This window comes from Plectropomus leopardus, chromosome 2 (assembly GCF_026936395.1).
Source record: "Plectropomus leopardus strain MGB_pleo_1.0 chromosome 2, ASM2693639v1, whole genome shotgun sequence".
In the NCBI taxonomy this organism is placed as follows: domain Eukaryota; kingdom Metazoa; phylum Chordata; class Actinopteri; order Perciformes; family Serranidae; genus Plectropomus; species Plectropomus leopardus.
In genome coordinates this window covers 38979626-38995536 of record NC_142177.1, presented here as the reverse complement: position 1 = coordinate 38995536, position 15911 = coordinate 38979626, and the positions used below count along the sequence as shown (strand labels likewise).

Sequence of the window (15911 nt, the reverse complement as noted above, 5' to 3'; positions counted from 1 at the left end):
TCAACGACTTCAACACCTCACAGCTTCTCCTTTCAGGCATCGTTTCTCCAGCTACTTCAAACACAAAACTGTGCAGCGACACATTCTGGTCTGCACATTTTATTTAAATGTTAAGGCCAAATAGCTGCTTTCTCTGGCTCAGACTGGATAACGCACACTCTCTTTTAAACAAACTATTTTTAAACTATTTTAAACAACTAACTGCAGTGACAAACAGAAGCAGGTAAAATTCAGTTTCCTTGAGCTGAAAGTTCAATGATAAATCTCTTGTCAAAATAGTTGCAGATGGATGAATAGTGTGTCTTAAATTAGTCCCAAAACCTGGGCATGAGTTAGTATTTTTGAGTTAAGTATTTTAACTCATCTTGGAGTGATTGTTTTGTGAATTAGGTTTTGGTTAAAAAAAAAAAAAAAGACATCACAAACACTGCAATAATAAGTTGACATCTTAAGAAAAAAATTGCTGTTATGTTACATGTTGTGTTATGTTTTCAATTCAACAATTTCATGATACACAACCAAATTCCATGACCTTTTAGAAACTTTCATTGGTTTTCACTATTTCCCTGACTTTTCCAGGCCTGGAAAATGTCTTAATGAAATTTTAAGAAGACGAAAAAACGTCATCCCTTCGGCACTCTGTTGTAAAACCTCAGACAACCTTACATCCACAATCTATTACACATTAACAGGTGACTCCAAGCATTACAGACCAGACTAATTAAAAAAAGCCAAAAGACACTTAAAACACACAATTCTACCCCAGCCTCCCCTGGGCCAGACTAATTAATGACAGATAGGACACAGTTGTTCTGAACTGTGTAAACAGACTACAATTGGACTATTTAAAAGACCAGACAGCCATACTGGGTTTTTTTCTGATTTAGACCAATTAATGAAAAACAAGAGACGACCTTTTACACATTGTCTTATGATGCTCTATGCATATAGCAGGCAGCCAGCCACTGCCTTTATTTATAGCGCAGCCTCTTGGTCTTCAGACAGTCTCTGTATGGATTTATTCACACTGCGAGACAGACATATAGGGCCGGCTCTGACTTCAGACTAATTAATGGGACAATACGAGTCCAACAGACCACAAGGGCCTCAGCTGAACACTGTCTTGTATGCAGATTATATGCAGAGAGCACACACACACACACAAACACACAACCCCCAAAGTGACGATGACCTTGACCCCTAGACGCACAGGCTGCATTCATCTACATATATGCATGGTGAGACCCCGATGATTACTTCTTTTTGGTTTCTCTGTGAGTGTTATTGGTGTCTAGACCGAGAAACAAAGAGCAGCTGAGAGGTTGAATGGAAGGCATGAAGGAGGCAAAGAATAAAGGAAGGAAGCAAGGACGTGAGCAAGGAAGGAAGGAGGTCAAGACGGAGCTTAACGGGAGGAAAAGATGGTGAAAAGAAATTCAAAACAGCATAAAAATGCAAAGATATATTCCCAGTTAAATGTTTCTTTTAAGGATATATTCAGAGTTATTGAACGTAGAAAAACAAGACATTGTTTCTGAGAAATCTGGTATTTCTGTCTGTTTCGCATGGTGGATGGTTTGAAGTACTACAACTCCCATGAGCCTCTGCTGCCAATGCAGAGAAGAAGAAACCAGGCAACAAAACAGCAATATAAACTTAAAAATGATAAAATCATTGGTGGTCATAAAAGTGGTCTGAACTGTCTTAAAACTGTCTTTTTCTCAGATCAACCCTGTAATATTATCATTTACAGTCTTGACTCATGCAAATGATGAAGTTCACTGATGTTTACATTGTCAACAACAATAAATAGCAGCAATCTCTCCAGCACCAAACAGGAAACAACAAACCTGGTAGGAGACGCAAACACATGATCAAGTCTTGGTTTTCATATGCTGTGAAAAATGAGGAGAAACTGGTGGAGTTGTTGAGTGAATAAGTTATTGATGTGTATTTCATCCAACAATAAGCACTCTCTCTTTTTAGTGAGAAATCTTAATTTCTGTCACAGTTTGTCTTTCATTCTCACAGTCTCCTACCACTAAAACAGAGCAGCTGACAAACAGAGGCTGACGGAAAGCTGAGGCGACACAGTCCATGTAGTCCACATGATTAAAACATCTGCCGCCGCAAATAGATTTTTGACTTTTGGAGCTGGATCATTTATAGGAAGTGTTTTTGGAATATATATATATGCCATTAAGAGAGAGTACTCTGGGCACAGGCGGAGCAGCAGAACACCAGACGCAGTGAAACTTAACTGTTCATTGTACTGGGTCTAAAAGTTTTTGCTCGCATCTACAGCAGCTGCTCCCTCATCCATCCATCAATCTGATCTGATCTGATCAACCATTATCCAACCTGTGACTCCTAAAACTGCTGCCGAGGAAGAGGAGTCATGATGAGTTTCACCTGAGCTGAATTCACAGACCATCGGCCAAAACAAAAACATCCAAATGTCCAAATTCAGAGAGAGGACAACCTGTTGATATCTGATCCACGAAACCAGCACCTATTTTAGTGAGAAATCTTAATTTTTGAAAGCCGTCTCATTCCTCAGTTTTAGCTGGTAGCGAGTTGAGGTGATGAATTCCAAAAAAGTTTGTACACAAACACAACCTGTCTTAATGTATTATATTGATGCCAAATTGACAAAAATACTGTCGACACGCAACAACTTTTATCTTTTGTTTCTAGAGTTTTAGATTTTATTTCATATTTCTTGCATGGAGTTTGGTTTAATATTTTCCACCAGGAGCAGGACAGGAAATAAGATCAAAAGGAATCGTATTGTACTCTTGCAAATAGTGACCCTGTAAGTTTCCCAGTCTTCTCAAAATCTTACAGTGTGACTAAAAACTCACATTGCCTTCAGATGCCAGACTCCCATCTTTAAAAAGTCTTTTCAAAGTCTTGTAGCGTAGGCATAAGTTGCTGGGTTCATTCAAAGTTGACCCAGAATTTAAAAGTAAAGTAATTAAAGCTACAGATTGTCTTTTTAGTTTTGTCAACGCACAGACTCAAACAACTTAACAGGGACATTCGTCTGGAAATGTTCTTCCCTGCATCAATAGCTCCACTGAAAATGTGGCTGAACTGGGCAGCTCCCAGTGTCATGTGGTAAATGAAATGTACGAAACAAAGAGAAGGCAGCTGAGACGACTTTCGGTGGATAAATCATTTCTTCCGAGACAAATTACTGTCTGTTTATCGTACACGAGGATTAAAGCGATTCTGGCTCTGGGACGATGCCAGCTGTCAATCAAGAAACAAAAACGAAACACAAAAGGCAGAGTTTGATCCACACAGGCGTCTGTGAACACACTTTATATCTACTGCTCTTCTTAACCGCAAGAAAAGGCAAATGTAGAAGAGAATTTTTTATATAATTTTAACAAATCCTCCCTCACAACATCACACACGCAGACAGGAAATTAATAGACAAGCACAGACTAACACGTGCACGCTGACACACACTCTCACACACTCGCGGAGCACTGAGACAGCCAGACAGAGAGGTTTACATAATAAGTCTAGGAGTTCAGCCAGAACAGACTCAATCATTTAATTTCCATGATTCACTGAGTGAGAGAGAAAAAGACGCAGAGACAGAGACAGACAGAAAGAAAGGAAAGAAATCCAGTCAATGAGAACTAGAAGACAAAAACAAGAAACACAAACACCGCCTAATAACTGTTGGCCATGTTTGAAAAATATGACAAAATTAAACTTTTTTTTTCACTTTTTAGTTTTGTTTTCGGAGCGTTGAGTTACCGCATGGATTTGTTTCGAAATCTCTCCCTGAAGTCCAGTGGTGGAATGTACCACAAGTACTTTCTGAGGAACTTGTACTTCCATTTTTATGCTACTTATTACTTTTGGAGGCAAATATTTTACTTTCTACTTCACAGCTTTTCCTCAGCAGCAGTTTGAGGAGTTTAAGTCACACACACACACATTATTACATACGGGGTGATGGTATATCCGCTTGGCCTTAAGCCTGGCGCACCTCCAACGGTGCCAAAGGAGGACTTGTGCATGGCAGGGGCGTCCGCTTCCCTGAGCCAGGCCTAGACCTGACCGCATACCAAGAACAGGTTGAGCCGCAGGGTCTTCAGCTGGGGACCACTGCTCACTGACGTTTCGCCCCTTAACCCAGAACATCTCCCAGTGGCGGGGCCGTGTACAGGGACGTCTCCCTGACACCCCCTGCAGCTCAACCTATGTTGATGTTCCCCCCCAAGACTTGTCTCGTCGTCTCAGCCAGAGCCAGTGGCTTGCTTTCTCTGCTTCCTCCGACAGTTCTTTGGTGGCTTTGCTCAGCCTTGCTCCCCGTAGTCCCACGTCTCTAAGCAGGCGTGGCATGGAGCTGCCAACAAAGCCCCTGACTCCCACCTCCACCGGGTACGTCCTTGCTTGCCATCCGCTTTCTCTGCACTCTTCGACCAGGTCTGCGTATTTATCATCATATATATATATATATAAACAAGCTCTATTATGATAAACTGTAGATTTGTAACATTTGTGAAATTTATTTTTCACTGTGCAATTCTTTTTTTCGAAGAATAGCGGTCATATATTATTAAAAAACTTAATTTATCTTATGTATTTTTTATTGTCTTTATTTTTAGCTGATATCTGTTACACTGGAAGATGATGTAGCTTTGTATTGTGATGGTGTCTTACAGAAATAAAAACTAACTATTAACTGACAAAAGCCATAAAATAAATACAATAAAATAAAATTATATTTTAATGCTAATACTTTTGTACTTGAGTACAATTTGGAAGCAGGACATTTACTTAGTTAGTATTTTTACATTGTAGTATTGCCACTTTTACTTAAACATAAAAGCTCTGTATAGTTGTTCCAACACTAAACCACAGTCAAACCTTAAAAACCCCTAAAATCTGATGTTAAATACCTGGTACTAATCTATAGCAACAGACTCTAATATAAACTGACAATACTGCCAAAAAAAGCAGAACAAACAAACAAATCTTTCAACGCCGTTCAGTTACAGCGTGTGCCTAATTTAATGTGTTTTCTCAACTCTGTTTTTCTTTCCATTGTTGTGTCTCCTCGCTCACGCTGTTGCAGCTAAGCTCCAGTGACAGCACATTGAAATAGTATAAAAGTCGATTCTGGTACGGCTATTACAGTTTGAGTGATCAAAGACGGAGCTGAATGCCTCAGGATGTAGTCTTGCACCACAGTTACACTGTCAAAAGTGGAGGTGGATGAGAAAAATCTGCTGTTCTTATTTTTACACTGATTAGTAAACATCATCTCTGTGTCACACGGGAGCTGCCGCTTTAACAGGATGCGGAGAGTGATGTTTGTGACACATGACAATGACAGAGTGACACATGACAGTCACAAAGATGTAAGAGTGACTTTTGTTCAAGCTAAAAATACAGTGACTGCTGTTGACTGCTGGTGCTTTTAAATTTGTATATAATGTTGGAGTGCATGATGTGCTCTCTGAGACGTCCGAACAGATAAAAACATTAGCTAGGAATTCCACATATGTTTAGAAAATAATTTCCGCAACAAAAAAATGTTACAGATAAAATCACATCTCAAACTACAGTACAGTTGTTTCCACCGGATGTATTTAAAAATATGTGGATTCCTTCAGCTCTGAGGCTCACCAATCTTATTTATTCTTGTTCTCTTTTGTTAGCAATGTGAAAAACATTCAGGTAAGCAGGCTTTTCATTTTTAGCCGGCACTGACTTGCTGGTGTTACTCTAGCTGTAATTAATTAACATTAATGCTCTGTGTCACCTGCCAAAAGGTTTCAGTGAAACTTGGCAGTTAAGCGCTCTCTGCAAGCCGCTGTCTGCACTCGGCCAAAGATTGCACCACTCTGTCTGATAATGTCTTCTCAACATCTTTATTTTCAGGTTGAATCTATGTGCTGTTAATTGTTTCTGCCCAAAAATACAATCTCATATGAAGCTTTTATCTGTTTTTTAACTTAAAGGGACAGGTCACCCAAAAATTCAAAAAAGAAGCATTTTTAGCTCTTTCATGTAGCGTTGTCTATTAATCTAGACAGTTATGAATTTGATAAGGAGTTTTATGGTTTCAGTATTCAAACTGAAATACAAGACACCCTCATCTACAAGTAAAGAGCTGTCGGGCAGGGCTTCAGTGTGTCCGGGATCAAACTTGTGACTTTACAGTTAACAGGAATGTGTGTTAACCAGAGAAGACGTCCAGTCACAGTGTGTCCTCGCTGTGCCAGACGCTGCAGTCACCTCCTGTTCACTTCAGGAACACTCTGACTCTTTTCCTCGAATTCAATAATCAAAATAAATACCGCTACCCTCCAGCTGAACTCACACACACACACACACACACTCAGACAACATTTTCGTTGGCTATGGAGACAGACTGAGGAGGTGTTTTGATGTCAGGACTGCCAGACATGTAGTAACAAATGTACAGGGAAACCAAGCTGCTGGTAGGAAATGATTCTTAAGAACTGATACAAGCGATGACTTCACCGCATGCACGCACGCACGCACGCGCCCACACACACACACACACACACACACACACACACACACACACACACACACACACACACACACACACACACACACACGGCCAGCCTGTGAGTAATGCTGATGTCATGTGCTTTGACTAGCAATGTCTGCAGCTCAGAACAGATGTGTTTTTGCATAATGTGTGTGCGCTTTTATATGTCGGAGGGTGTAGCAGGTATATGTAACCCTACAATTACAACTTCACAGATCCAGATGAGAGACAGATGATTGGTAGTTTCAAGTGAGTCAGGGTCTCCATAGCTCCTTCACAAGTCTGGGAATTTATCTAAATCCAGGGACTTCAAAGTGTTCATAAATCCAGCTGCTGCAGGTGTTTGGAAAAGCAGGTTAATATGAGCTGAATGTGCGCACTAATATTAAAGGTCGCATGTTGTAAAAAAAGTCAGATTTCAATGTCTATTTTAAATATAAACCAGGTAATGTTGCTGTATGAATACTGTGAAAGTATCAGATCGACACAGAAATAAACAGACTGTATTTAGAAACTGCTCTTTTTCATCAGGACCATTGTGAGGTTGTGATGTCACAAATACTGTACAATGTAACACAATGTTTCGAAAATATCTGCATCGCGTACATAAAATCAAACTGCGCTGAGAAAACGCTGCCTCAATTTGTTCGTTTTTAGCCACTTTAAAAAAGGCACACCCCAAAAAAATCAATATCAGTGTAAGTGTACGCTATTTTAAGAATATTTTTTACACTTTACCTTGCTTTCAGACAGGCCTTTTCCAACAGTGAATTAAAGCAGTTATATCAAAGCCAACAGACTCCACCGACAAAAGCAGCAGCAGAGCACTGTAGTTACTCGTCATCTGCAGCCTTTATTGGTTAGTACATAAGGTAAAGCTTGGCAAATATTCAAATGTAGTGTACAATTAGCTGATATTGACTTTTTTAAGTGGCTAAAATAAGTTTTGCATGAGTTTATGCACAAAGTGCATAAAATAAGTCACGACCACAGTGTGTAACTATATATCTTTTAACAGCTAAATATGAAAACAGAAATTAACGAGTTTGCCAATTTCACATCTCCACAATTTAAATCAATCCTATGAAAGTTCCTCAGTGGAGGATGAAGCAAAAAACGCTGCCTCAGTGGTACGAAATTACCCGAATCTTCCAAATTGGGCCCATAGAGCAGACACACTAAAGACTTACAACAGCCGAGTGAGGACAAGTGGCTAACTTTGGCTGGCTGAGCGGCTTCAGTTTGGCACAAAACTTGGAGGTAAAATGGGATAAAATAATCTCATCACATGGCTCACTTTTGTTATGTTATTTGTAATTTTTAATGCTGTATGGATCAAATCCTGATAGTGACATTAGTCATTTTTTCAGGGTTTTTAGGCTCAAAAAAATGTTTCCACTGATGTACAAGCGCTATTTTCACAATGTAAGTATTTGGGAAAAACTTCTTGGGCCACAGGGAATCACAAGACGGTGTATTTCTACTTTCGGACGCTACAAAAAGAAGGGTGTTTGTGTACAACATCAGCTGACAGGAAGTAAACATGGACCCAAGCTTTTGTCAAGAAATGCAATCTCAGAGAAAGATAGAAAGTGGCGGTAGACTGACGTTATAGTCTTTCCCCGGCTGAAATGATGACGAAGAGACGCCAAGAAACACTGACCAATCAGAGCAGATTAGGCTTTTTCGGGAGGGGGGCTTAAAGAGACAGGCGCTACAACAGAGCGTTTCAAGACGGAGGGTGAATACAGGCACATTTAAGTAGACTGTATGGAAAAAAATAGAGGTTTTTCGAACATTAAATTGTGTAAAATGACCTATTAGAAACCCAAAATAGAAGTATGAACCTGGAAATGAGGCCTTTAATATACAACAGCATTTCTGAAGGAGCCTTTTCCTTTTGAGTTGCTATCATGTTTTTGCAAAGTGATATATTTGCTATAAAACAGCTGTAGATATTTTGTTTCAGATTCTTGAATAAGAAATGCGTCTGACAAATAATTCGTATTTTTTGTTGTTCATCGGGTCTCACTTTCAATCCCATATCAGACGGCTGCATTTTTCCCAGATACTGGTCTATTTTTAACTTGAAGCAAAGACTCAGGGAAACCCTGCTTTTTCTATCGTGTCTACATCGTCCTTTGATCACCACATCTCAAGTGTATAACGTGGATTATCCCGTGTTATACTTTCCTCCGCTGCGTCTTTCATCTTTGCTGTCGCACTCCACTGCTTAAAGTCCAGTACAGCTGAAACGCCTTAAACATAATCTTGTTTTTATAAATAAAGGCCAGTGCATCATTAGTTTCAGCCTCCATACCAGGTTTCTATCGACTCCTACACGATTTTCAGTTCACCACAGTGCTTCTCTCTCTCTATTTTCACTTATTTCAAAAGTTCTCTTTTGCTGACACCTTGTTCCTTGTTTCTAAAGTTTTGACATATTTTTCTCCCTCCCTTCTCTCTCTGCTGTCTCTGCGGTCCTCTCTCTCTCCTCCTTTGGTTTATCTGTTTCCCTCCCTGTGCCTTCAGACTAAACACCACGTCTGCTCTCCGACAGAGGAATTGTGTGTCTGTCTGGCTGCATTCTTATCTTGTCTTTCTGTTTCCAGTCCAGGAAACCATCGTTATTTCTCTGATTGATTGCTATTACTGCTGCTACAGCTTTCAACATTAAATCGGTTAAGACGCGGGCATACTTACACAAAAAAGCCAAATATTCTCAGTTTACAGCCTCTCAATTGTGAAGATTTGATGCTTCTTTTGTCATATGATAATAAACTGAACCAGACCGCAGGTTAAACTTTCTTTATCAATTGATCAGCAGTAAGGAGCAACAGATTATCAGCCTGGTCGATCATCGGGGCCGACATTTTGTCGATTATCTGCATCTGTGTTCTATTTTAATGATCGCCAATAAAAATAATAATTATAAAAGCATCGGAGGAACTTTTATTCTGTAAAACCTCAGGGAGTTATTTATATTTATTCATTTTCTTATTTAAAATTTAACTTGACTGTTTTTTTAAAAAGTTGCTGGGAACTTTCTGTATATGATGTTGAACATTTCGGTTTAAACAATTTCTAAAGGCATTTAAACAAAGTTTTGTTTCGGAATTTAATATATTCCAAATTATAAATATTGACAAAGATTTTCATCTTTATTGTAAATGCATATCGGTTCCAAATTTTGGTTATCGGCCTCATTAACTAGTTAAAAAAATTTCTGTTTCTTGAAGACCAACATTTTTAAATGTCTCGTTTTGCCCAAACAAGCCACAAATCATCCTAAAAGACGACTGATGATGCGTATCAATGTATCTACTAACAGCTGCAGCTCTAACCTGAAACTGTTTAGGTCAAAAAGTCAAACCGCTTTGTGTGAGTTCAGTTTAAACGACACAATTCAAGACTGGAAAACATGCGCACAGAGATGACCTCCGCCTGATTACATATCAACCAATCATTGAATTAAAAAGAGTATCAAAATGACGACGCAACACAGTCTCCTAAAAATCCCCAAACCTCGTGAAAAACAATTTGTTGCAGACTTTAAAAAGAAGCATGATTCAGTGACTCCGTGGCCTTTTTTCTCCCACCTAAGATTTATTTAGAAACTGATTTTCTTGGATGGTTTAGTTGATATTTTGACTGGCTTGTTCTGACTTTCCACTTTTAGATTTGGAAGAAACGATGGTTGAGAACACGGTGAGTAATGTGCCCCTCTAATCATGTGTGGGAAAGGTTCTCGCTGGTGTCATCCGTCATGTTTTTGCCATGCAGGCTACTTAAAGTGACATTTGTCCCATGCAGATGCTTTACTGAGTTGGAGCAGTAAACGTTGGAGTAACAACGGTTTTGTGGGATTATTAGTAGATTTGAAGTAGCAGTGCTACTTCTGGGAAATTTGGAGTTTTTGAAGTTTGGTTGTATGATTACTATTTCATAGTCAGTGTATTACTTGCAGTAGATGTCGGTTAGTGTACCCTGTTTGGAGAAGCAGGCAGGAGTACCGACACCGAAGCAAAGCAATGTACTGCCGCGGACAGAGGCAACAACAAAATGTACTTCAGCCACTTAAAAAATCAATATCAGTCTAAGTCTGTGCTATATTTGGACTATTTTCACTGCTTTAGCTTTCTGTTTCACAGCGATTCCCAATAAAAACCTGAAGTCATTGTATTGTTTTTCTTGCCATCCAGATTCCATCCGCTTAAACCAGGAGCTGCTGGTGTACCACTGCTTCAATCAGTTAGTTTGTGTTATTGTGTGACTTTCGTGCTGAAAGTGGTTAACTGGACTGGTCATTTTTATTAATTACTCCGCTTTTAAATGAAACTGGTTTTAATGGTGTTTGGTCTGTTGTTTGTTCTTTGTGTTTTCATTGCATTTTGTGTTTTCTGTGCTCTTGACATCAAAAATGAGAGCTTATGCCCTCAATGATTCCTCAAGATTTAAACAAAGGTTGAATGAATGAATTTTAGCTCTTCTAGTGTTACTGCTAGTTCGTATTCATTCTTTCTCTGGTTCCAGCCTCTCCGATGTGAATATTTGCTGGTTTTCTTTGTCTTCTATGACTGTAAACTGACTATCTTTGGATTTGGGGCTGCTGCTCAGACAAAACAAGACATCTGAACTTAATACCCTGAACTGGCTGGACTGGGGAAACTGGGAAAGATTTATGCTGACCATTTTCTGACGCATGTGCATCGTCTTGTCCAAACGGTTGAATCCTGCCTGCTTTCAGCTGTGAGTCAGCCGTGCTGGTGACCTCAGCTGGACACACACACACACACACACACACACACACACACACACAGCTTTCATCTATGACCTTTCAGTATTATGACTGTGTACATTAACAACATGGGAGTCCCCAGTGAGGGTAGAGCCACTAACCCGGGATGTTTTAATGCTTTACCAAACAACACATGAAAGCAAACTCATATGTAAACATATACACACACACACACATAAACACAGGGATTTCCCGGATACGACCACACACATGAACGTGCACGCGCGCACAGACACACGTGCGCGCACGTAGGGCAGACGGCTAGACAGACGTCTGGCTTTACTCGAATGACGAAGCGGCGACAAAACTTCCAGCTCCCCCCTTTTCCCACCGAACAAAACCTCATTTTCACGCAAAATCCAGCTTTTAATGTCCTCTGCTGTAACTTCATAACACTCTGAACACGCGTGAGGTCGTATTTTACCGTTAAAACCCCCACTGAAGAGGCAGATTTGTTTCAAAATGAAGCAAAATCAAGAGCGGCAACTGCCACGAAACTCCACAGAAAAAATCACACATTTTGTCAAAATTAGCTTCCGTGGCGAACAAAACGGCTCAAAAAGCCTTAAAATAACATACATTAAACAACATAATCAATTTAATCAGTTCGGCTATGTGGAAAGAGATGAGAAGCTTACGGTTTTTGGTTCAAGTTCAACCTCAGCGAGTTGTTAATCAGGTTAAAGGTTCACGGAGGAGAATCTTTTAATTAGGCTAGCGATTTGGCTAACTTAAGTTTCACACGCCGCAACATGTAAACACAAAGTCAACCTACACACATTAAGTCACAGTAAAACGCTTCAAAATCAGAGTGTGAGCACATTTTGTGAGGTAGAAAGACAAATTCATGTCACTGAAACACAACCCAACATCCCACATGACAAACAGTGACCGCTAACACTCAAAAAACTATCAAATAAAGCTAATTATCTCCTTTTTGTGCCTGTGAGGAGGTGTAAATATAAGCCGATGACACATAAATAACCTCAGTTTCATTTTTAACCAAAAATATGGAGTGTGAAGAGTCAGAGTCACGATTAACACACAGCTCGAGTTAAAGTCAGTGATTTCTCAACGTAGAAAGTCATGAAGTTACTCACTGATTTCCATGCTCTGGAGGGAGGTGTAGCGCTTGCAGTTACAAGTACAGGAGACATTGGCGGCGGTGGCGTTTAAAACACCCATCAAGTTCAACATTTAAAGCCTCCTAAAAACGGACATTAATGCTCCAGAAGAGGAGGACGAGGGGAAAGGCTGGAAAGAAGGAGAGGAGTCTTAAAAACAAAAAAAAGGACACACCAAACTCCCCCCAAAAAATCCTCCCTTTTCTGTTTTCTCTCCAGCCTCCTCTCCTTCCCCTCCGGTCCGTCCGTCCTCCTCCTGTCTCGGCTCTCTCCTCCTCCTCTCTCCGGTTCCTCCTCCTCTTCCTCCGACTATTTCTCTGTCGGCGTACCGTGCGAGTGTCGGTACAGCCGTTAAATGTAGTTTTTCTGTATTTTAAGTTGAAATGTCCGGTAGAAATCGGGCTCAGCGGTTCCGTGTTTTCAGCCGAGTGACCGGCGACTCAACTGCTAACGGACGTGTGTCTGCTCCTGTCTGTTTCTCTCTGTGTCTCTGTCTCTGTCTGTCTCCAGGGATTTCTCAGTGTCTCTCCCCCACCTCCCTCTCTCTCTCCGCCGGTGACACTGTCTGTCTGTCTGTCTGTCTGTCTCTCATTTCCAATCTCCACTTGCTCTTTTGGCACATCACAAAGCACACAGAGAGAAAAATATAACAGCAGATTTTTTAAAAAGTCAGATTTATTAGGCTATTTAGGACCAAATTCACAAATTTGCTCTACAGGACTTGTGTAAGACCTTGGGCATGAAAATGTACCAAGAAGACAAATTGGTAACAGTTTTACATTCATCTATAAAAAGAAATAAACTGTAAAATGTATTATTATAAGGGACTGTTCTCTATTTATCAGAGAGGAGTGGCAGAGGTATGACGTTTTTTTTTTTTTTATTTTAACCTTCCCCGAAGCAAAAAGTGCACGAAATGCATGATGGCAGGGGTGCCATCGTTCTGAGAATATCACAGTGCAATGTTTGATTAATGTTTTCAGTGGCAAGTTTTCTTTTAGTTCCCAGAATGTTATTCTTAAAGTCAGGGTAACATTTTTTATAAACATGTTGTTGTTTTTTGGGTTTTTTTTTTAACATATCTCATTACACAGGCCTCAATAACATCCCGAAAACATTTTTTGAATGTTGCTTTGAAAATGTTCTTCCTTTGTTCTCATGTAATATTGAGGGAACGTTTTATAAAAAAGATCATTCTATGATTTCTCACCTCTCAACATCATCAAAATTTTGCCATTATTTAACAGGAACACTATTTGAAATGCTAAACATCCTTAAAAGGTTCTTTGAATATTAGATTTAAATGTTTTCTTTAAAACATTATTGCAGCTTGTAGGTAACGTAGGCCAATTATTTATAGTATACGTTTAAATAATGAGACAGCTAGTTAATTAAAATTCAATGGCTTAGAGGGAGGAGGTGGGATTTCATAAGTTTTCACTTCTTGTCGCTCCTTTTCAAATATAAAAATAAAGAAAGTCATTATGTATTTGTCCATTTCTTGTGCTCTGTGTTTTTCACTGTAATTATTACTTTGTTTTTTGTCAGTCTGTTTTGTGTAATATTTTCTTTATTTCCTTTTTTACATGTTTGAAATAAACAAAAATCTAATTAAATCAAAACGTTCAGAGGATGGCACAGTGCAGTGTTTCAGTAGGTGGGCTATCACCTCCGAGAAATTCCTCATATATGGCCACTCACACATCAGGAGCTCGCCTTTCCGTTATCGCTCGCACAACACGCCTACGTCGCCTTCAATCAGAAATAATAACGGTGGTGACGGTTAGTGCGGTGGCTGCAATAAAAATAAACCTGCTAATGTTTTAAACATCCATCGCCATGCTTCCTGGAAAGTTATGGAGGAGACGTCATCACCCAAAGAAAACGCAGTCATCTCATTATTCTGTTTTATCGACATTTCCAAAATATCGCTTAAGTTTTGTGCAAATTTGTAACGAAAACCAGCCTTTAGTCAGAAATTTTGGATGAGAATCTCACTGTGTGAATGCTGTTACCACCTACTGTAGATCTACTAACCAACCAATAGAAACGCAGCGTGAAATGACGCACTGATCAGCACGACTCTGCTAAATGCTCGTAGATGCTGATAAATACTTCGAGCTCTCGTTACAAAATTGGCCAAGTTGGCCTCTTTTCCCCAAACACAACCGTGTCCACATTCGTCTTCCTCTTCTTCTTTTGACACACCTGAATGCCACTGTGGCAAAGGCTCGATTCACGTTTGTTTACATTTTTCGCTAGATGGATGACGCACACCGATGACGTTTTTCTTGCGTACTGACACTGATAGACGTACATCGTAGCCTGCGAGACTGTAGGCGATGTCATCGCAGTCTGCATACATCAGACTTGATGTCGGACTGAAGTTTAGTGAGATCCATATTGCAGAGTTAAGCTGCACGAAACGCATGACTGCAAATATCTCACAGTCTGCAGCAGCTTCACAGTGAAAACCTTCCACAAGTGTCTGCTTACTTTGTTCGCCCTCGTTTTTCTTCAGTGTCGCTTTGTCTTGTAACATGAAACATGAAAACACGGCATATTAGGCTGTCACTCAAAATATGTTGCCAAAATATGAGCCCCCCTTCACATGTCAGTTGAACATGCTTGATTGACATGCGGGCAAAAACACATTAAGAACTTGAATAACAATGTCTCCAGATATAACTTTTTAAACTTTAATAATCCCAGAAGTGCTATAAAAGCTGACTCAAAACATCAAATATTAGTGTGTTTTGTGTGTGTGTGTGTGTGTGTGTGTGTGTGTGTGTGTGTTTGTGTGTGTGTGGGTCGACAGAGCCAGACAGCATTACGTCACCTCTCTGACGGACGGGCCCCGGGGACCAATGGGGCGAGACTGTAACAGCGTGTCTCATCTGAGTCAACTTTCTAATTAGGTCTGCTTGAGTTTATAGCTGCATGTTAAAGTGGTTTTATGGCCCAGCTGGACTCACCAAAGCCCTCATCCTGTCCAGAGAGAAAAAATATACAACCCAAATTCATTTCTCAGTGTCGTAAAGAATTTTTTTTTGGTTTTTTTTTTACAAAATGTAACTTTTGCAAAGAAAGTAACTGATGGGGGGAATACAGCTGCTGAGGGAATCAAGTTTTACTTTGTAATTTATTGCATGAGACAGAAGTTTTGAAATGAAACTTCGGCCGGTAGATGTGATTGTAATTAAAGGGTTAATTATCCTAATTTACCAAAAAAATCAAGAGTAGAAAATACTGTATTTCAAAAAGAAAAACGACGAAACATAACATAGTGATCATTGTTTGTAAAGAGATTTGTCACTGTTGATTTAAAAATAAAATGCATTTTATTGTTTTTAAGGGACTGTTCTTTATTTATGAGAGGAGGGGGTGGCTGGGGTGTGACTTTTTTTTGGCACCCTCCCCAAAGCTACAAATACTTTTC

General features: G+C 39.7%; 1 protein-coding gene across 2 annotated transcripts in view; it reads right to left on the bottom strand.

Moving 5' to 3' along the window:
- pmepa1 (prostate transmembrane protein, androgen induced 1) overlaps positions 1–15911 on the bottom strand; it is a 69328-nt gene that overhangs the window by 37191 nt on the left and 16226 nt on the right. Inside the window, exon 1 of one of the 2 annotated variants that reach the window (XM_042510360.2) lies at positions 12449–12972. The exons of the other annotated variant lie outside the window; for it this stretch is intronic. Coding sequence (XP_042366294.1) covers positions 12449–12545 — 97 coding nt within the window. The 5' untranslated portion in view covers positions 12546–12972. Of the gene's footprint in view, positions 1–12448; positions 12973–15911 lie in introns of those variants that run through there. 2 annotated transcript variants of the gene reach the window in all.